Genomic DNA, 22,597 nt, shown 5'->3' with positions numbered 1-22,597 from the left:
ACCTCTTCTGAATATGGCGCCCCTTGCACTGGATTGTTGCACTCAAGGGGGCTAAATGTACTAGGAGAGAGCACGACGTCGGCCCCGAAGCTTCCGCAAGCAATTCTCTCATAGAGGAGTGTCCTCTCCTGAATGCAAAAAACAGTGAGTGTGAAAGCGCACTGGTGATAATTAATCATAATATGACACCTGAGATTGGGGTGCGAAAAGAATTAAGGAGCTTTCAAATAGAAGGAAAAGACAAAAGAGAATGTCTCAAAACATTGTGACGTTCACCTCTGTTGTCTTTTACTTCGACTTGAAAATTTAATTGTTCTGCACCACAGTCTCAGGTGCTACGTACACTATGATTAATTTTGCTCTCCCAATATTTGAAACCTCCCCGCTTGCGCTGACCAAACGAGAAGTAGCGAGAGTTCAAAAGGCTACGGGAAAGCCGCTACCAGAACAAATGGAGCAATGCGTCGTCTGCTCACGTTTCTGGCAATAGTAGAATGTCCCTCCTACTATTTCTTCGGAGTTGACAAAGCATCATTTCGTGATACAAATTTAACAAAACCAAATTTGGGAAATGTACTTTGAAGTCGGGAATCGTACTTTCCTCGGAAGTACAAGTACATGCTCGGAGAATGTACTTCAAGTAAAGTACAAGTTTACTAAACCTACTTAAAGTAGTACTTTAAGTACAATGTACTTAAAGTACTTACCAACACTGGGTCAAGTGAAGCAAGCAATGTTCTTGTAGTTTCCCTGCAGCTATCGTCCAAGTGCTGTGCACGCAGTCAGACTGGCTGATAAAACAACACATGTTGGCAGATAAGACAAAGTCTGATAATTGCTTTCAAATGAGTGAAAAGGGGAAATCTATAGATTTCAGGCAGTAGAGTAAAAGTACATTCCAGAAATTATAAAGCACATCCCCAGAAACCTCTCTGCAAGTGATCTTTTGAAAAAGACCTACGGTAGAATACGGTTCCAAAGCTGGGTTTCCTGCTTAGAGGCCCTTTCACAGAAAGAGGCACCAAACTTCTTCAGACCAGTGACCCTTTTTCTGTTAAAGGGTTGTGCCATCCAAAATAAATAAAGTATAATGTGTTTTGTACTGCAACAGTTAAAGCAGACGAATAGGAGAATAAACAATTGTAGTCGGTAGAAGGACAATTAAGACACTACTGGCACAATGTTCGATATGGTTTCTTGAGCATGGTTGAGTGTCCCCCCGTTTGCACATCTCTGCATTAAAAGTGCCACGATGTGTGCACTCAGCTTGCAGACCGATCGAACGTCTGTCAAGCGCCCTCCCAACTAGTGCTGCCAAGGGACTAAGAAAATAGCAATTCGCTGCCATCAACTCGGCAGCCAATTGACTGCCAGATCTGCAGGCTTAGTGGCCTGGGTTGAGGAGAGACCAGGAAGTCCGAAAGTGAGCGTACGGCGGGAGTGCCAGCCACTCCGGCAAAGTCAAATTTACCGAAATTGTGACTTTGGTTCTGACACTCTTAATAAAATCATAATAAGCTTGCAATGCTGACACTTGAAGCAATCCAGCAGCAACGACTCTGACATAGCAAAGAAGCACTCGATATCTACAGTGAGCTCTCACTATCTGACAAAGCTATGAATGCAGAAAAAACAGTAGCATAAGTTCAAAGTGCTGGCGCACGCAAGAATGCAGCAACAATGCTGGTGTGTTACGCCACCCTGTAATGCGACCAACAACACCTAGAATAATCGAAGCATATGTACTACAATTCTGACATCATAGCAGCGAGATGGAGCACAGACACAGATTGGACACAACCGCTGCATCGGCATTTGGCCGACCTTTGGGTCAAATCAATGCGTCGAAAAACGCGTCAGGATCCAGACCCTTGCGAAATCCACCAAGCGCCCCGGGTCGCACTCGAGGAATCATGGGAACGGTGTTCCTTCAATTCCCTAGTGATCAATATTTCCGAACAATTCTATGCTTACACGCTTTTGAGTGTAATCCAGAGTCATCCCAAATAAGTGTCATGTAGAGTCCAAACACCTGTCATATCACTGTTAAAATTTCTCAACAGTGTCAGAGATTTTGATACTGTGACAGCTATACACCAGTGATTCTCAAATAGAGGTCCGCAGACCCTTTGGGGTCCGCGAAGGCATTGTAAGGGTTTGCGAAGCCCTGCCTCATCAGTCAAGCACAGCAATAAAAGTTGTCCTTTTTCAGATTGATAAGAAACGTTCCAGTTCTCGGGCTAGTTTTTTCAAGTGTATGTCAATGAGAGAATTCTACTTCACACAGCCCTTAGTTATACCCGTTTTTAAATCTTTATCATAATTAATCGATACCTTTTTCTTCCTCTCACCACGAACAGGATCCTCCATCATCTCCCCTAATCCACAAGAGGTCCGCAAAACATCAATCGTTGAGAACCACTGCTATACACAATTCAGTCTGGCTGAGCTGCAGATATTTCTTAGAATATTATCATTCTTGTACAGCTTCAAAGACGCTGATATTAACTTAGAAATGCTAAAAATGCTATAAACAGTCCCGCTGACTCCGAGCTAACTCCTGGTTTTGGTTGTTGCGAATTCTCGGCTTTTTAAGGCGAGACGCGGGTCTTAAAATGGTAAAAAATCGCGAAATTTGGGGTTTTTCAAAAATCACATGTTTGGATAGAATATAGTCTGAAGTACCTGCCTGCGAAGTTTCAATGTCCTATTCGACGTCTAAGTATACAAAAAACGATAAATACGATGCCTCCGCGACGCTCAAATCGCGAATCCAACGCAAAAAAACAGTCAAACTGCGCGCCCGCGTCGCTTCACGACCGATCGTCGGATCGCGGCCATCTTGGTCTTGTTGGAGAGCTGGTTCTCTTCCCTACGTCCTCATCCCACTCACTATCACGACAACCTTGGAGAGCGTCCGCATTCCGCGGGTTTTCACGACCGGAATAACGATTGCTCATTGGCCCGCGCGCGTACGTCACGGGTACGTCGTGCCGCGCGCGCCTGTCATAGGCCAAGACGCGCCCCTTTACACTTTTGCTCCTTTCCTCCTCTTGGCGCGCGCGCCTCCAGCAGCGCAAGGGGAGCGTGGAGAAGCGTCGTCTGCTTCGTTTTGGCCCGTCGCTTTGTTCGTTCCGCGGCTGAGTGCACGTTGTTTCGAAATCGTTTACGTTCGCGCGTTCGCGTCGGACATCGTTGGTTTCTCGCTACGAAGTTGCGGGAGTTTTATTTCGAGCGATCGAGATGCCGGGGGACTCTCGATTGAAAGAGAGTACGCGGCGGACGTTCGGGAGGAAGACGCGACGTGCGTGGAACAAGCGGAAGACATCACCTGCAAGTGCGCCGCTACGATCTGCGCCACTGCCGAACGCATTGGATCTGCCGGGACCATCGGCTAGCCTTCCCGTTGACGATGCTGCGGCCTCAAGCTCTGGTCCGGATGGCTCAAGTTTTGCCGGCACCACTCGCGTCGACTCTACCTACTACTCTACGGCCGAGCAAGCGCAGCGCGCCGAGCGATCGGAGCAAAGCAAGCGCGTTTTATCGGAGAAGTCGGCGACCCAGCGGAAGTTCGATCTGCTTGAAGTCAACGGATCATGCCAAACAAGCGATGCCGGGACCCAGTTTGTCATCGTCGACATGAAAGTCCTCAACGACCTCTTCGCGCACGCGAGGTGTGGAAGCTGCGGTGTGGGATCTCTCACGCTCAGCAAGGCCGCGGACAAGGAGTACGGCTTGGCCGTCAAGCTTGTGCTCGTCTGCAGCACTTGCGACTTCCAGAAGAAGCAGTTCTCCTCTCCCAGGGTTGCTGGAACAGCAAAGATCACTCCCTTTGAAGTGAACATGAGGGCCATGAAGGGGATCCAGTCCATTGGCAAAGGAGTGACAGCCTTGGCAGACTTCTGTGCCTCCATGAACATTTCTCATCGGGGCCTGCACCACAAGACGTACCAGGGACACCTGAAAACGCTCGTGCGGGCATGTGAGAATGCAGCAACCGACAGTGAAGCCGCCAGTGTTGCTGTCATCAAGGGGCTCTACACAGGCTTTATGAACCCCATTGGCAACATCGATGTCATCTTCGACGGATCATGGATGACCCGAGGACGCAGCTCCCACATTGGTGTAGGCTGCATTGTGGAGTTGTACTCTGGCCTCGTCATCGACCATGTTGTGTACTCCAACTTCTGCCTTGGATGTGCCTTGGGACCGGAGCCCGAGGACGATGGCTACAGCGACTGGTGCGCAACCCACGACTGCCAGAGGAACATTGACTGCAATGCTGGCCGTATGGAGGTGGAGGCTGCGCTCACAATGTTCCAGAGGTCTCTGACCAAGCATGGTCTCCGCTACACCACCGTCCTTTCGGATGGGGACAGCCGGACATTCCATGCCTTGTCTGAAGCGAAGGTTTACGGCTTCATCAAGATAGAGAAGAAGGACTGCGTGAACCACGTCCACAAGCGGATGGGAGCTGCCTTGCGCAACGTTGTTGAGAAGAAGAAGGCACAAGGCGAGTCACTTGGTGGGAGAGGAAAGCTGACTCAGGAAAAGATCAAGAAGATCACTAACTATTACGGCTATGCTCTCAGGAGCAACAGCCATGACGTTCCAGGGATGAAGAGGGCGGTGGAAGCCACACTCCTGCACATGACCTCCACAGACGGCGCCCCAGACCACAGCAAGTGCCCCGAGGGAGCGGAGTCCTGGTGCAAGTACAACAGGGCCTTGGCAAACAGTGAGCCTCCGCCGCCGCACAAGAATCCTCTTCCGGATTGTGTTCGGGCTGCACTGGAGCCAGTGTTTGAAAGGCTCAGCAGTGAAGACCTGTTGGCACGGTGTAGTGAGGGAAAGACGCAGAATGCCAGTGACAGCCTGCATTCGGTGATCTGGACGCAGACTTCAAAGAATGCGAATGCCTCCCTGGACAGCGTGAAGAGGGCTGCGGCTGAAGCTGTTGCTGTCTACAACCAGGGAAGGAGAGCGACCAACGAGTCCATTGCTGCAGGCCTGGGCTACGCCACCGGTGACTGCCTTGTCCGCCGAAGCATCGAAAAGGACAGTCTCCGTTTACGTAAAGCAAACGCGGTGCACCAGAGCAGCAGTAGCGTGAAGGAAAGGTTCTCCAAGCGACACCAGGCAGGAGCAACAATCTCAAGAATGATAACAGTGAAAGAGATTTCTGCACCCAAAGTACACACTAACTCCGTTCACCCTTAAGCTGAGACTAGAAGCTCCGCCTTCAGCGTGAGCTCGCTGGTTTCCGCAGTGCTTTGGTCGCATGCTCCTGCGCATTCACACTTGTGCTAGCAAGGGCAGAAAGCTTGCGCTGAAGACGGAGCTTCTAGTACCAGCTTAAGGGTGAACGGAGTATAGATGCTTTAAACACTCGCCAGATTGAGCCGCCATTGCTGACCTTCTCTAGTGTTACCGAGAAGGCAAACCACTGAAGTGGGCGTTAATGAGCCTCCACAAAAGCTTATGCTAGGGAAAAAAACAGAGTAGCACCCAAGTGGCAATAACCTGCCCTGCTGTGGCAATGATGAAGTGAAGCGAACGGAATAAGAGAAAACAAAAACTGAAGGTCAGCTATGGCGGCACCCATGCACAGCTGCCTGAAAGTGTCTATAGTTGGGTACAAATGCTATCATCATCATCCCACAGGGGTACAGTTGGGTACAAATGCTATCATCATCGTCCCACAGGGGTACAGTTTCGGTTCCGCCCGCAAATCGAAAAATTCGTATTGTAAGCTTTTCCTTTCTTTTTTTTAAGTAAACATTTATTTTTAGATTTGCCTATCCTTTCAGGCAAAAAAAATAAATATATTTTTATCCTAAGTTTAGTGTTTTCTTTAAATGGAATGGAGTACAGTGTGATGACTATATGGAGATAGAGGAGGCTGTTCGGGGGCTTCAGTTATTCCAGGTGGTGTTGCTCCGGTGCCGACAGACACGCACCATGTAGTCGTTAAAGGCCCCCGTGTCGGCGTCCACCATCGGTATGAGCTCGTCCATGGCCCGGTGCATGATGGGAATGAGCCTGCGCATGTGCTCGTCGTACTTCTCCCACTGCCGCTTGCCGTACGTCATCTTGCCCACCATGGCGCCCAGGGCAGCTCCCTGCGACACCCGAAAGCCGAACTGAGCGGGCTCGTCGGGGTGCGATACCAAACTAACTACAGCCAGAAATGTGTACTTTTCTGGCTGCAGCTCAGAAAATGCTGCGGCGGTTTTTCGGGCTACTCAACTCATTTTCCGAGTACCGATGCTTTACTCTTTGGCATTCTATTTATTAGCCCTAAATTTAAAATAGTTTTACTGAAAAAATGGTAAATAAAGGTTCTGCCAAAAAACCAACAGTCAAATTTCTTCGTTTAATATAAATTGTGCCTCAAAGCACCCTAACAGGGCATTGTATGAGGGGGAATACAAATATTATTGCAAGAAAAAAAAAAGCGGGCAAGGAAGCACTCGATGAAGATAGCCTAATAGACATAAAAAAAAAAAAAGATTGAACAGTCAAGAAAAAAGAAAACATACATATGTACAAGATGTCATTGATATAACACTTGTAGAAATAATTCCGCTGGTATTTCCAGAACTCGCCACTAGGCTGTCGTCACACATAAAACCTGGAGGTTCATGGTGCGTAAACACGCCAAAAAAACACAGGGGCAGAGAAGAAGTACACAGGACCGAGGCGTACCTTGCAACTAAACTTTACCGAAGGAAACATATAAAAAAAAAAGAATAAAACCGCACATGTGCAGAGATGATGGACTCTCATTGACCACCTGGAAAGCCTACCGTCACTGTTGAGTGAGCGTAGCTTGACCGATAAAAGCCTGCTCCTTATCGGATAGGGCAAAAGAAGGAGCACTGATATGCACATTTGTGCCATGGGGCACATTTGTGCCATGGGCCCTTATCATGAATGGCTCATGTATCTCGCATTCCAATTTCGTTTTGAATTTTCCCACAACCTAGGTACTAGTGAACTTGGCCTGGCACTCACGCCTATCACAATGTACAGCCAAGTACGCAAGATACATGAGGCATTCATGATAAGCGTTCATGGCACGAATGTGTGCATCAGTGCTCCCTCCTTTTGTTGCCCTATCCGATAAAGAGAGGCTTTTATCGGTCAAGATACGCTCGCTCAACAGCGACGGCAGGCTTACCAGGTGGTCAATGAAAGTCCACCATCTTATCACATGTGCAGTTTTATCCTTCTTTTTACGAGTTTCCTTCAGTAAAATTCAGCTGCAAGTTATGTCTCGTCCCGTGTGCTTCATTCTCTGTCCATGTTTTTTTGCCATATTTACCGCCATGCATAAGTACCAACTAGCCCAACTCACACTGTTAATTAAGTAAACAGACTAAATGAAAAAAAAAACACTATGTCGCAGATGTTTTTTTATCTCTAGAGTGAGTTTCTTCAGCACTTATTTTGCACCATCAAACTCCTTCTAACCTATGCAACTTGCAAAACATGACCAATGATGCGGAGAACTTGCCACAATGTTTAACAGGATGTTTAACATTCTCTCATTATAGCCACAGATTTGTTTTGAAAATTTTACTGTAAGGTAAATATCAGCACCTACCACCTTCATTTTCTGTATCTAAACACATTACTCGTGGATGAACACCATATCGCTCTGAAGATGTGCTCTCCTTCTTGCTTGCTCAAAAGATCTTGCTTTGCTACAGTGCATCTGCACTGTAGCAAAGCAAGATTCACAGGTTTGTAGCGTTCATTCAACATGTATCGCTACTCTGCAGTGCACAGTGCTTAGACGAAAGACCTCTTAACGGAGCTAAATAACCCGCTGCAATCATGACCCTGCCAACACTTTGAAAAGTGAGAATATTACAGTCAATCTCAAAGTGAATGTCGAACCTGATAAACTTCAAAGTTACCGGGTCTGATTGAGAAAATAAAACCCAACTTTTCTGCTCGCATAAATAAGCTGCGCATCGCAGAAAGCTGAAACTCCGTAGGAATGTGGCGCTGGAGATAAAATGTGAAAATTTGAAAACATGACGTTACCAGAACCAAAAGAATCGCTAGCGAGACATTCTCACACAGTTTCACCAGGTTTCGCTTTCTCCATTGGTTGCGGTACATATTAGAAAACTAGAACATTTGCGAAACCCTGTACAGGACAGAAAAACACTCTTAAGTAGTTCCCCACTGCCTCGTCAATGTACATGAAGACAACTTCATTACATTTATATTGCACTCCTCATGCTAGCAAGAAACAGCTGGGCCTCGCAATAGCTGCAGCCGTTTGTTGCGACAGCAAAAACTCCTTATTTAAGTGCGAGGAAGCAGAGGAGGGGGGGGGGGGGGGGTAATTTTTCTTTTTCCAGGAGATTTTTCTGTCAATCATACAAATTAGTCGAAATTCAGGAGTCTCCCAGGTAATACAGGAAATTTGACAGGTATGGTGCTCACCCCTAACAGGGGCTGTGACAGGTGCGGGGTGAAATTTCACATGTAAGACGCTCACGTAAAATATACAATAGAAAGCAAAAAAATAATAAAAACAGTACTGTGTGTTAGGCCTACAATAAGCCCATAAAAACAAAGAAGCACTATAACTGAGACACCGTACACTTCATTAGTACAAAAAAGGGTGACTTTTTTGCCAGCAATGTGCCAAGTAAAAGCGATAGCTGTAGCATGTTCGCGCAATGAGGGCAAAACAGTGTCGTCCCGTATTTGAGGACGGTATGCGACGACACCATTCTGCAACTCATTGCTATAGCTATCGCTTTTACTTCTTCGCACATTGACGAGGAAACCTGGGACAATGCAAGCAAAGGAGCAGGTCTTCCCGGTGTTGTTGAGCGGTGAAGAGAGGGAGTAATGTTGGTGTTCAGCGACGAGCGGAGGGGGGGACGCATGCAGAGAAATGAGGCAAGGCTTTGCAGGAAAGATGGGTGCAAGGCGACGAGCTTTGCAGAACATGTGTTACGTTTTGAATTGGGTTGGAGAGGTAGAGATGTTATAGTGAAATCGAATATGGTGGAAGTTTCTAAAACCCTCCAACATTACACGTAGCAACTGGATGCAGCCAAAGTGGGATATATGTAATGTGACTATGTTTGAAAACACCTATAATAAAGTTATCATTAGCAGACGATCGGGAAGACGCTCTGCCAATGTTTCCTCATCTTCATACCGTAATTAATTTCTGGGTCGTTGGGGCTCTCCTCTCTTCCCTCTTTGCACAACGCGACCAATAAGAACACCGGACTTCTCTCCCCTCGTGCCATGAAGGGAGAGGAAGTTTTACCATCTCCGCTGCGACAACAGACAACAACGAATGCCGACACCGAAATTTCTGCGAAATGTTGCCCAAAAAGTATTGCTTTAAAATAAATTGGAGCAGTCAACACTAGCTGTTATTCCTTCCTGTGACGAGAACAAGAAGAACATATTTAACAGGTTAAACCCGTCGTCAACCACAAAGCGCAGAACACCCAGTGGATCGGTGGCTCACCAGGGAAGCGACGGCTGCGGCCACGGATCCACCCCCAGGAGTGGGGGTTCTGGCACCCACCACGTGAATGAACTGGGACAGCGTCTTCTGGGCCAAGGGTCCGGCACGGTCATTCGGCAGCATGTACTCGATGATCCGCTCGGACGGGTCAAAGTGGCCAATGGAGTTGAGACCCAGGCGGTTGATGGCCTGGCACAGAGGGGTATGCCTCATGCCATGTGTCTTTGTTCAAGGAAGCCTTACCAAAACACCCTCCCCAGAATATAATGCATGTAGGGCTTAAGCGTATCCCCAGAATATAGGGAATATATGGGGAAAATATTAAGTATAGACCTTCTTCGCAAGGGCGCAGCCATCATGAATTGTCGTCACTTCCAGTATGGGCGAAAACATTGTTTTGCCGTCGCCACGCCAATAGAAGGCATTTAGGACAAAAACGTAACCGGCACACATTCTCGTTTTGCCTCCCCTCTATTTTTTTACTATTTGCAGGTTGAAACGTTCTAATATTTTTTCGTCGCCCATACCGGATATGCCTACTTGGCGGTCGGGGGCGAGAGTAAGCAGAAAAGGTCTATAGGTTGTCCCAAGTCACCAGGCTCAATCTAAAATGGACCGTAAAAATCTATGCCTGCACGTAGCAATCGAAACTTTGTGTCAATGGTGTATTTCACAGGTCAGCTTTTTCTTGTAAAATTAATAAGTGTAGCTCTCTTTCTGTAAAAAATAGGGCCAACAAACTTGCCACGGTCAACGGCGGGCGGTGACACAGACGACCAAGTCGAGTAGCGGGGTACGTTTGGCACGCGTATTGATAGATGGCATCTGGAGCAGCGTCCGAAGGTGTAACCGACCAGCGAAAGAAAGCGGATGACACGCAGACGAAATCCGTTGGTAGCAAAAGTGCCGTCGTTATGCAAATGCATTTTAATGCGAAAGCATCAACTGTCTCGCAAAGCGAGCTGACTTCATCAGTCTGAAGCGCGAAAACGGCAGAAAGTTTCCTTCGGTTCCATTGGCTGGCGCGCGTCGACAGGGCTCCTATTGGCCGCTGTGCTCGTCAGTTTCCACGACCGCTCACCCCATGGTGCTGCATGTCCATCAGCGCGGAGCGTCCAAAGTCACCAGGGGAGCACGCGCGCTGGCCGGCGAAGAAAAATACGCAGCAGACGAAAAAGGGAGCAGATGAGCGGCTTGCATGCTTTCGCATTCATAACTCATAAGTAATGCTTAACTGTACCTCGATATTTTTTTCCTTTAAGTTTTTGCTTTTATTATCTACATTTATTTTTTAACCAAAGGTACATTACAAAAAGATTATGTTTATTTGAATAAACCATGGTGCTCGCGAGCAGTATCATTAAGAAGGTAGCGCCATCTATCAATACAAGCGCCAAACCCGTCCCGCTACTCGAATTGGTCGTCTGCGTCGCCACCCGCCGTTTACCCTGGCAAGTATCTTGGCCCAACTTTTTACAGAAAGAGAGCTACGCTTCGTAATGTTACAAGAAAAAAAACGACCTGTGAAATACACTTTTGACGAAAAGTTTAGATTGCTACGTGCAGGCGTCAATTTTTACGGAATAGATTGAGCCTGGTGACTTCAGACAGCCTATATATCCCCAGAAAATGGGAATATAGGGCTAAAGTATGCACTAATACATAGGGTGTCTACAATGAATCTTGGCGCTGTAGAACGAGCCGAAAAATCGGCACTTGCACAGACAAAGCTGAGGCTCTCACTGAGTGTGCAGTTAAGGATGCACTTCACCTGATAAAATTTCGATATAATCATTTTTAGGAGAAGCCCCAAGATGAAGATGTATGCAAGAATAAATTGACTTACACCTAAAATAGTGTGCACTTCCCACACTCTAGGCGGGCTGTGGCCACTGAAAAAATCCGCCTAGTCCAGGATTTGATCTAGGAACCTCTCCGAGACTAGAAGAGCACCCTACCGACTGAGCTAACCAGGAGCTAGGGTGCAACAAACGGACGAAAAAGTGTGTTGTCTGCTCGCTGTGCCTATCGGGAGATAGTGCCACAAGTTAGAACCGTCGCTACTTAGGTCGTCTTTTCGAACATGTTTGCCACTAACCCTGGCAAGTTTGTTGGTCTAGCTTTTCACGGGAAAGAACCTGCACCTTAATATTTTACCAGGCAAAATGCACTGCCTAATTGTGCATTCGGTGAGAGTTCGAGCTCGTTCCATGCAGGCACCAATTTTGCCGGCTTGTTTTACGGTGCCAAGATAGATTAAGATTCACTGAAGACACCCTAAGTTAACTATGCAGTAGAAACTATGCGCAGTGTATCTAAAGGGATGCTGAACCGAAATCTGGATTCCACAAAACACACGGCAAAAGCATGCAATGGGATGCTACAAACACCAAAACATCACTCATACAGCGATATAATAATAATAATAATATTAATTCCTTTATTTTCCATCGAAAATGAGGGAGGTGGAGGAAAAAAGCTGCTATAGAGCTCGAACGGATGACCATATTTTTCAAGAAAATGAGGCGCATTTGACAGAAATGCTGACGTCATGTTTCTCCAAGAAGGAGAAGGAACGGCCTCGCGTATTCTCCGCCTCGCTACCTTGAGAGGGCGAAGTGACGAGAGGAGGAAACTAGGTATCTTCACGGTCACGCACCTCGTCGGCCTGGTTCAATCTCGACCTCTTTTTCCCAAAACACGGCCGTCCATTCGAGATATCGCCTTACGAGTAGTGCTGTAGGGATTGTAGCGTCCCGCCTACATCTCCTGGATTGTTTTTTCTGAAATCCAAATTTCGGTTCACCATCCCTTTAAAGGCTGCACTGCGCTCGGCCATGCTCAGATGCAAATGTTAAAGGGCCCCTCAGTACAAGAAAAATGTTTTTTTTTTTAAATAGTTTGGTTGGAACATGAGTGTGAAAAAACAAATTTTATGTGAAAAAAGTGTAGATGGTTGAGTGTGTTGGTTATTAATTTACGATAGAAAAAACTTTTTTTTTTTTTTTCAGAGCAACATTAACAGCGCCAAATTTATTTCAAATTTTGTGCACAAAGTCCGTGACGTCACGGAATGATCATACACTCTCTCCACCTCAACGAAATGGTCATACGATGGCCAAGCCGATCCAGCTGTCCTCCACGCGCCCGAAATACCGAGAGAGAAAACAAGTGGAAAGGAGGTGACTACCGACTAAATCGCGTCTCGCGCCGTCAATATTGCTCTAAAAACTTTTTCTTTTTTGTTGTTTTTTGTGTAAAATTAATTTTTTTGACCCGCGTGTTTCAACCAAACTGTCTAAAATAAACTTTCTTTTTTTTTTCAGGTGCTTTTTGATTGTGGAACACTATACGATAAATATACCCTACGACTGCTGGTCGTAGAGTATATTTCTTTTCGTGATTTTTTTTCTTGTGGGTTTGCTTTTGACAATATCATAAACAACTGTTTCTTGTGGATAGTATGCAAGCTTGACTCGGAAAATACTGAAAAACCTTCACCCTAGTTAAAAGCGGTTCCAGGGCTACCTCGCAGATGGCACCGGTGCGCTCTCTTGTCACAAAGCGAGACAATGCACTTGGTTGCCACCAAATGCGAGTGTGCGGACTAGCCTTCAAATGTGTCCCCTCGAAGGCACAACGCCATTTCCAAAGCCACTCCGTAAGCTAGAGCTTAGGTGTGCCGCGAAACATGCGGGCCGGTAAAGCAGACAAGGTGCATTTTGCCATAGTGCTCCGAGCGAGCGTGACGCAACGAGTATGGGGTTCAGCCGGAGACGTCGGCATGACCCGCTCACCAAGTGGACTTTCTGGTCCTCTTCCAGAACAAAGAGGCTCTCCTTCTCCATGTAGAACTCCGCGGCTGCCAGAATGGCCTCGAGCGGAACGAGGCCCACGATTTGCGACCCGGTCACGGCCAGTTTCAGGTCCCTGGCATTGCGGGCAATCTGCACGTTTGAGAATGATGTGGCAGGTGTTTCCGAGGGGCCACGCCACGACCCCCTACGAAAGTTTCCGGCGAGGGCTAGCTTCCGCAGATTGGCAAAAATACTACTGCTATCAAACCGACTTCCAGAATTAGCCATTGTCCAATCTTCTCTTCGTCAACATCTTTCCTTTTACATGTGCTTGACATTCATTCAAAATCATAACCAGAAAGCAAGCTGCTTTTAATCTATCAACCTTCCATTTACATTAAATAAGAACATCTGTGCCAGGTGAAAACTTTTTTTTAATATTTACAATAGTTGAATGACAATGCCACAGTTTATGATGCCATCTCCTTGCTATAAATCTGATGTTATTTTCTAAAGAGATCGTTATTTATGTTCTGGATGCAACACACATGCAAGAAAAAGACATGTTCTTGTGCATATGTGGGGCATAGCAACAAACCTAAAGAATTATTGAAATACTACGACCAACCAATCCCTAAATCAGGGGCCCAACGTTTCGAAACCGGTTCGGCTTCTTCTTCAGGGGCGACTATGAAGGAAAGGAGCCACAATCTTCTTTTTCCTCTATGACGGAGGCGAATGTGCACGATCCAATCTTCTTCCTCTTTGATAGTTTTTTGAAGACAACTGGTGGAGTCCGTTCACATACACAGATGGCAGTGCACCAAGAGACCTATTAATGTTTGTTGGCGTGGTCTGAATGTGCCAAGATTCAAGGAAGGGCCTCCGGCGAGGATTAGTTTCGATGTCCAGGATACATGTGTTTAGAAAGTCAATGTGGTGGTCATTTTTTTCACAGTGTTCAGCAACCGCGCTGCGCTCTTGATCGAAGTTGCGCACATCAGCCTTGTGTTGACGAATCCTTTCATGATAGTTCTTTGTTTCCCCGATGTACGAGGACGGGCACTCCGCGCAGGAAATCTCGTACACCACACCTTGCGCTTTCTCTTTAGCGGGCCGATCTTTTGGTCGTGGCATAAAGCGTCCAAGAGTTGAAACTGGCTTGTGGGCCATCTGATTGCCCTCCTTTGCTAGCACCCGTGCCAGCGCTTCACTTGTTCCCTTGATGTATGGGACGCTGATGCGCATGGTTGGCCGGCGTTTCGTATCAACCTGCGACTGGCGGTGTTGTCGACTTCGGTTTTGACGACGGGCAATGCGGTGTATGAAGCTGCCCGTATATCCGTTCATCTTGAGGTCCCAAATGATGGTTTCTTCTTCTTTTCGTCGGTCAGAATCAGTTGAGCAAAGGTTCTTTGCCCTTAATAGGAGTGTGGTAACCACCGATACTTTATGGCTCGTTGGGTGGTCCCCCTAAAGAGAAAGCGCAAGGTGTGGTGTACGAGATTCCCTGCGCGGAGTGCCGTCCTCGTACATCGGGGAAACAAAGAACTATCATGAAAGGATTCGTCAACACAAGGCTGATGTGCGCAACTTCAATCAAGAGCGCAGCGCGGTTGCTGAACACTGTGAAAAAAATGACCACCACATTGACTTTCTAAACACACGTATCCTGGACATCGAAACTAATCCTCGCCAGAGGCCCTTCCTTGAATCTTGGCACATTCAGACCACGCCAACAAACATTAATAGGTCTCTTGGCACACTGCCATCTGTGTATGTGAACGGACTCCACCAGTTGTCTTCAAAAAACGATCAAAGAGGAAGAAGATGGGATCATGCACATTCGCCTCCGTCATAGAGGAAAAAGAAGATTGCGGCTCCTTTCCTCCATAGTCGCCCCTGAAGAAGAAGCCGAACCGGTTTCGAAACGTTGGGCCCCTGATTTAGGGATTGGTTGGTCGTAGTATTTTAATAATCATTTCCCCAACCAGACAGACTTCTGTCTAATGTTTACTTTTAAACCTAAAGAAGTAATGTAATATAATCTCCTTTGAACCTTATGACCCACTGAGTGCAATGAACAACAAAATAATGTATGTGATGCCTCCTTCTTTTTGAAATAATTGAAGATCACAAAAAAATATGTTTTTAAATGACTGCCAAGCATTTCTTAAAACTTTTCTAACTATATAAATTGCATACATTGTAACTGAAGCTCGATAGTTTCATTCCACAGCTCCTAAAGCATTTGAATGCCAAATTTGGTTGTGTAAGGATGATATTAAGAACAAAAATTCTTGCACACAAACTGTAAAAATGCTCTAAAACTACAAAAGGATAAAAATGCATTATAAGATTATTATACATGCGTAGCAACGTCCTTTCGCGGCAGGAAAATTATTTTTTTTATTAACTTTTAGCAAGAGGTGAGGGCTACTGAAGAATGCAACAGAGAAAAGATGACTAGGCCCATTTCTGAAAATAAATGTGATGGCGGGCAACGCCACAATTTAAAAAAAATTGCACATGAAAATGCCGACGTTATGCCTGCTTGGGTCACCGGGAGTATACATCAAATGCGTGCCTCGACTAATCTTACAATTATATCTGGCCTTTTTTTTTTTTTTTTTCATAGGGTCAAGATGAAGGTTTAAAGATAACAAAACATCCTAGAACCCAAGATTTAATTCTTTTTTTTAAATACTGTTGTTCTTTCATTTGCATCTCCCCTTGGACGTTCAGCGCCAGAGGAACAGAACTATGACCAGCTTAGAAATTCCTCGCCTCTTCGTAGACCACGTGAACGGGAGTGATGTCGTGGTCCAGGACGTTCACAGAAACCTGGGCAAGGTTTTCCTCCTCCAGCCACCAGCCGACCGCCTGCACGCTCTTCAGGGTTCCCGGCTGCAACAGAGCAAGGCCACAGCGTGTCCTATACACCAGAGCAATCCGGGTGCACAAGTCAGCGACGGGTTAAAAGGGAGGTAAGGGCTCTGGCGGCTTTCAAGCTAACAAAACTCATTTTCGGAAAGTACAGGCTTGGCTCTTCCTGGCGCGATACATATTACCTCCAAGTTCAAAGCAACTATTGAGAAACCGGCAAATAAGGGCGATGCCAAAACCGGCATTCAAATTTTTCTTTGCATCGGGGTAATGTCATGTGTAAAACTTGTGAGTCAAGCGGACAGTCTAAAAAAAAAAAAAACGGTGTTTGCACGTGGCTTTATTGTTCTGCTCGTGCACGCTAAACCACGCGTTTGTGTTACATCGTCAAACTTCTTGCAACGCGTTGGGAACAAGCTGCGGTGTCCTCGTATTAGCCCCACATATTACAACATCCGATGTCACGTGTTTACTGTTGCCAGGTGAGCGCGTAACCCTCTTGGACCAAAACTAAAAACTTCAAAAACTTGTAGAAAAAGCAATTCTTTTTATTTTCTTATTTAAATTTTTAGTTCAGTTACTATTATTAATAAAGTCTTATCATTATTATTTTCATCAATATTTTGGAGCATCTATACTGGGTTCTCTTGAACTGTCACCAACTGTAGAAGATGTCCCCAAAAGAAATTTACGAAGCTTTTTTTTTCTCTGCACACATAAACTATGCATCGCCAAACGATTGGTCTCCGCCCTAGTGTAGCGCTAGCAGTCCGGATCAAATACCGAAGTTTCAGAGCTTGTCGTCGATTGTTCTTAAAAGTTACGGGCAATTTTTGGAAATTTCCTATGAGAAAACAGTGGCCGACAAGGCCCGCAAACACGTGGAGGTGAACAACGTCATCTACCGGGATTCTTCTCCCTACTTCCCCGTTGAAGCCGCACATAACCTCCAAATAACATGACGGTTAGTTTCGAAACTTTGGCACCTGGTCTGGACTACGAGCACTACGTTCGAGCAGAGACTGAGCAATTTGTTTTTGCGATGAAAAAAAACGCAAAACATTTTGGGGAGAAACACTGTAGATGAGCTACTGAAGTACCGGAAAAGCATGCAACAAATACCATGTGGAAGTAAAAGCCCCTTTAAATGATTTTTAAAAATTTGCTTTGCATACAATGGCAATGTAGTTTGTCACGAAGGTGAGGCTAAGTGGTGAATTTGTCTCGTGACAATATATGGAAGGGAACACTTGCCTTATTGAGGAGTTGCACAATGTTTCCAATGCCTCAAAATTGAGCTTTTTTCGAGCCCGTTCTCGTCGACCCCTCGGGCATTCGATTAGACAAAAGATGAAAGAGACGATAATTCGAGCCGATTTTCTTTCCTACCTTTTTTGTTTTTGCTAAATCAAACGCCCTAATGCAGTGCTTCCCAAACTCTGCCACCCTGCGACCCATCGAAAACATAAAGGATCTCGTCACGACCCCCACAGCTTTCTGAAATGCTGCAAGGTCCTCGATTTCACCGCACGAACCACGATACACAAAATTAAAGCTGAAATTTTATTTCAAAGTTAATATAGTCCGAGAGAATCAACTAAGCTAGAAACCATAGAGAAAAAAGAAAAAAAAAAAGAAATACATGCCAGCAGGAGTGACTGTTCCTAACGACTAAAGTGAGCTTGTTTGTTAGAGCACAGTGCCGATCAGATCGAGGGCAGAGCTTGTGGATCGGACACCGCGACTCTAGCTCGATTCCGAACCGCGATCCGCACTCCGTTTTCGTAGGTGCCACCGCAGGGAAGACAAGGCAGCATTTTTTTGAGTGTGGCCCATAAGGTCTCCCTTTGTCGCGAGCCGTTTTAAATTGTTTCTGAAGGACAGAAAAGCGTTTCCCGCGGTTTCAGACGAGTCTTCAGATAACTCGAAGATGAGTCTTCAGATTCGAAGATGAATGTGAACTAGAAAGAGTGCCTGTAATGCCAAACTTGGCGATTACTCACCTTGGAATCTTATCGTTACTACTAAATCTAAATGTGAAATAGTTTGCTGGACGTGATGGAATCTCTGGCACAATTTTAAGGAGATATGCAAAGTGGCTCTCGCACTATCTACTTCTAATTTTTGTTGAGCCACTGCAATCCTCACGGCTACCGGATGATTGGCGTTGTGCTAAGATTGTCCCGATTCACAAGACAGGAAATAAACACTTAGTCACTAACTACAGACTGACTTCACTGACAAGTATGACATGCAAGTTAATTGAACACATTATATGCAAGGCGATAACTAAACAGTTAGGCCCGCTTCAGACGGGGAAATTTCGCCCAGCAACTTGACGTCGCAACTCCAGCAACACGGGCCGCCCGCATTCACACGCAGCAACCGAATTGCTACAACTTGCCATCATCATCATGAAATTTGATTTTTCTTACACTATTTAGACGCACAGCTACACGCTAAAAACATGTTTTTATATCTTTGAATGGTGTTGAGAATGCTAACTCATCTTTCTGAAAAAGTTTGTTTCCGAAAACGATCCATTTCAAGCCAGAACCAAGTTTATAGCTGCCATTATCACCACCACAGGAGTGTCGCATGAAAATATCGCGTCCCTGAATGGCTGCAGCCGTTTCAAACGTCTTTGAATTGCTCCGAGTTGCTCGCTCGTTCGAGCCGGACCCGATCTCAGCAATTCGTGTCGATCTAAGGAAAGCTTGGGAACAACCCGCCAGCAACCTCAAAATTGCTGGAAAAGTTGCCCCATCTGAAGCAAGCCTAAGAAGAAAACAATGTTCTTTATTCACATCCATCAACACGGGTTCCGGGCAAGATTGTCTACGGTAACGCAACTCCTAAAGGTTACCCACAATTTTGCACTTACTATTAACGATAGACAACAAACGGATGCCATTTTTAAAGACCTATTGAAAGCCTTTGACTGTGTGCCCCACGAGAAATTAATAACTAAGTTGCAGTCAGTTGGCATTAGTCACCCTTTGATTTCCTGGATTTATGGTTACCTTGTCAAATGCAAACAGTATGTTGTACTGAACGGTAGTACCTCTGGTATGCTGGATGTGTTTTCCGAAGTGCCACAGGGGTCAGTGCTCGGCCCATTGCTATTTTCGATTTATATAAATGATTTGCCAGCTTGTGTTGATCCAACTGCAAAGGTGAGACCCTTCGCCGACGATTGCGTCACATATACAACCGTAGCTGGACCTGAGAGTCAGATAATTCTTAAAAAATCATGGCAAAACATAAGCCTTTGGTGTAAGAGATGGGGTATGAAAATCAATCACGACAAAACTGCTGTTATCATAATCAGTAACAAGAAAAACCCATTAGACTTCTCATATAAGTTAGATAATAAAAAATATTAACAAAGTAAATGAAATAAAGTACCTGGGAGTTACAATCTCGAGTAACCTTAAGTGGGAGACACATGTCCCAAACGTATGCAGTAATGCATTTAAGACATTGGGCTACTTGAGAAGAAAAATAAAAAAACTCTAAGCCTGCAACTAAACTGTCAGCATACAAGGCACTGGTCAGACCAGTGTTGGAATATGCCAGTATTATCTGGAGTCCGTATCAGGATTACCTTGACAATAAGCTGGAAGAAGTTCAGATTGCAGTAAGGTTCTTCTATTATAATTACTCGTGGAGGGCTAGCGTTACCGCTATGCTTGCGAACGCAAAGTTGGACACCCTAAAAGATCGAAGAAAAATTGCTAGCCTGAAGTTTTTGTATGCACTGTACCAACAACAAATAAATATAGCACAAGAAAAATACCTCAAGGCCCCCTTCGTGCACCCAAAGCGAACCAACCATAGCCAGACGATTGGGCCGTATTCAGCCAAAAACAACACATTTAAATATCCCTCCTTACCCCGCGTTATTGATGAATGGAATAAGTTACCAGAAGAAATCGTAAATGGTACATCAGCGCAGTCTGTTGCCGAGACTCTCACTTCTATGCACTAGCATAACATTCCGCTTATACGTTTTCTTTTTTTGTTTTTTTTATTACGAATGTCTTATACCACTGTGGTACTTCTTGTCTGTACAAATGTCCACTTCTGTATGGGTCTTCAATGACCTAGAGTACTGATAAATAAAAATTTAAAAAAAAACTGGCAGCAGTGACTGTGAGCACCGAGATGACTGAAGTGTCATTACTCCGAAGCGTAGCTTATTTATAGTCACCGAAAGAGGGCGCACCCACCTGTCCCTTTCCCCTGCCCTCCTCCCGAATGTCCAGGGCGATGCGGTGGGCCTGCTCCTTGGTGGCCAGCAGGTTCACGTTGTAGGCGATGAGGAACTTGCGCGCTCCGGACATGGTGGCCCCCCAGCGTGGCACAAACTCGGCCGGGCCGTAGTCGGGCTTCCACTCGGGCTTCCCGATCTGTGGGGTAGGCGGAGCCAAGCGTTGCACGCGCGTCCACGGTGCATGGACCGCGGGCGCAACGTATGCGGTGTGACGCGCTTGGCACGAACGAACCACCTGCTCGTTGCTGCGTTTAGGGCTATTAGAAGCGTGCGAGGAGACGGTAGTGCCACGGTGCGGGTCCTAGCAGAAGCGTTTCGCACTGGACACGGCCAAACTGGCATAGACGTCTTACGTGGCAGCCAACCTTTCTAATCGATGTTGGCTTACCCGAGCGCAGCGCTATACAAAGCATTCGGGGCTGCACTTGGCGCAAACTCTTTTTGCGCGAGGCCGGGTAATTGAGAACGCAGATCCCATCTGTGCGCCATCGAAGAATGCTGCAAACCTCTCGAGCCCGGTACGTCCGCTCGGTCCGCCAATGAGCAAAGAGCGGTCCCATAATAAGAGGAGCGAAAAGTACTTCTGGCGTAGATTTTATCGGTTACTGGCACCCAACGAATGTCGTCCCCTAGCAACTTTTCGATTGCCAAACAGACGCTTCGTAAAGGCATGTTCTGGCTTACAACTGCGGAATGCGCGACTGAAATCGAGCTCCGAGCAACTCGTGCGGGTCGAAGGACGTGAAAACATGTGCGGAGCAACGTTGGATGTAGGTAGGTTTTCTTCAACCAACATATTTTTCAGAGTTTTAAAGCCCCAAAAAAAAAAAATAAGCTTCATATTCTTTTCTATATTTAGTATTGAATGTGTGCCTAAGATGAACCACGACTTTGAATATATTTGGTACGCTAGTTCGAAAGACACCTGACCATGGAAAAGAGAGTGAGCTTGCCTCAAATCGGCCAATACTTAACCAGCGGTTTTCGGGCAAAAAAAAATTGAATTTCGAGCCGCAAATTGTTTTCTGGATAGCTGGGCGATAGTAAGTCGCGTCCAAATAAAAACCTCAGCAAGCATAAAAACCCCGTCAGTGCCACTTTAACCCACAACAGGCTGTAAAGTTTAATATAAAAAAAATCCCCCCCTCCCCCAAGAAGTGCAAGAGAAAAGTGTAACCTGCTTTCCCTGCTAAATTTAGCGGAAAAATCTTAATAGGCCGTTTCCGCAATTGTGAAATGATGCATAGATTATGCGCAGCTGCCTTTTCGATCAGAGTACGCTCCGAATGCTGACAAAGCGCTCGTGCCTAATGCGTGCTCAGAGTGCACGGCCAACTAATGGCAGCTGCACATATTCTACGCATCATTTCGAAATTTCGAAAAGAGTTTATTGCAGTGCAATTATATTCACCTCTTCTAATTAAATGGTATATGATGATACCGGGTCTAAAAAAAAGACATATTTACTGCTAACTTAATGCCATCTTCACTATATGTTTTTCGAGCTTGGCGGACATTCGAGGGGCAAACAACCGTCACTGTCTCGTGAGTAATTAACTTAAATTCGTTAATTAACTTTTTAATTATTGAAAATAGACACATGGTTCCATTTAGAAACCTACTGAGCGTCATTGAAAGCCACTGAATCAACTCTTTTTAGAAGGACTTGAAGCTCGTGGAAAACTCGGGGGCGTGCCAAAGTTACCATTTGTGAAGCAGGCGGAAAGCCAGCATTGGCGGAACGCGGATGATTGATCGTTATTGTGTTCCGCAACTGCTAGCTTTGCGCCTGCTTCACAAGCGCCCCCAGTTTACCATGAGCTTCAAGTCGTTCTAAGAAAAGTTGATTTAGTGGTTTTAGATAACGCTCAGCAAATTTCTAATTGAAACCATAAGTTTACTTGCACTAATTAAAAAGTTAATTAACGAGCTTAGTTAATTACCCATAAAACTGTGATGGCTGTTGGTCCCTCGAGTATCTGCCGAGCTCAAGAAACATATAGCGAAAATTCCATTCATGTAGCAGGAAGGACGCTTTTTAAAAAAATCTGTTTCGAATAAAAAAATATCACCCGGCATACAGCAATTATACACTCTGTCACATTCAAATGCAAATGCGTGTAT

At 45.7% G+C, this 22,597-nt stretch overlaps 1 protein-coding gene across 1 annotated transcript in view; it reads right to left on the bottom strand.

Moving 5' to 3' along the window:
• Window positions 1–22,597, bottom strand: part of LOC120849053 (formimidoyltransferase-cyclodeaminase-like) — a 47,996-nt gene that overhangs the window by 12,972 nt on the left and 12,427 nt on the right. The window contains exons 5-9 of the mRNA XM_040221143.2: window positions 20,430–20,609; window positions 16,099–16,218; window positions 13,312–13,461; window positions 9,515–9,703; window positions 5,961–6,122 (exon numbers count right to left, since the gene is read on the bottom strand). Of these exons, the coding sequence (XP_040077077.1) occupies window positions 5,961–6,122; window positions 9,515–9,703; window positions 13,312–13,461; window positions 16,099–16,218; window positions 20,430–20,609 (801 nt within the window). The remainder of the gene's footprint in view (window positions 1–5,960; window positions 6,123–9,514; window positions 9,704–13,311; window positions 13,462–16,098; window positions 16,219–20,429; window positions 20,610–22,597) is intronic.

Source organism: Ixodes scapularis, unplaced genomic scaffold, assembly GCF_016920785.2.
Source record: "Ixodes scapularis isolate PalLabHiFi unplaced genomic scaffold, ASM1692078v2 ptg000299l_1__unscaffolded, whole genome shotgun sequence".
NCBI classification, from domain to species: Eukaryota; Metazoa; Arthropoda; class Arachnida; order Ixodida; family Ixodidae; genus Ixodes; species Ixodes scapularis.
Note: the sequence above shows the minus strand (reverse complement) of the source record. Positions and strands in the feature narration are given on the sequence as shown.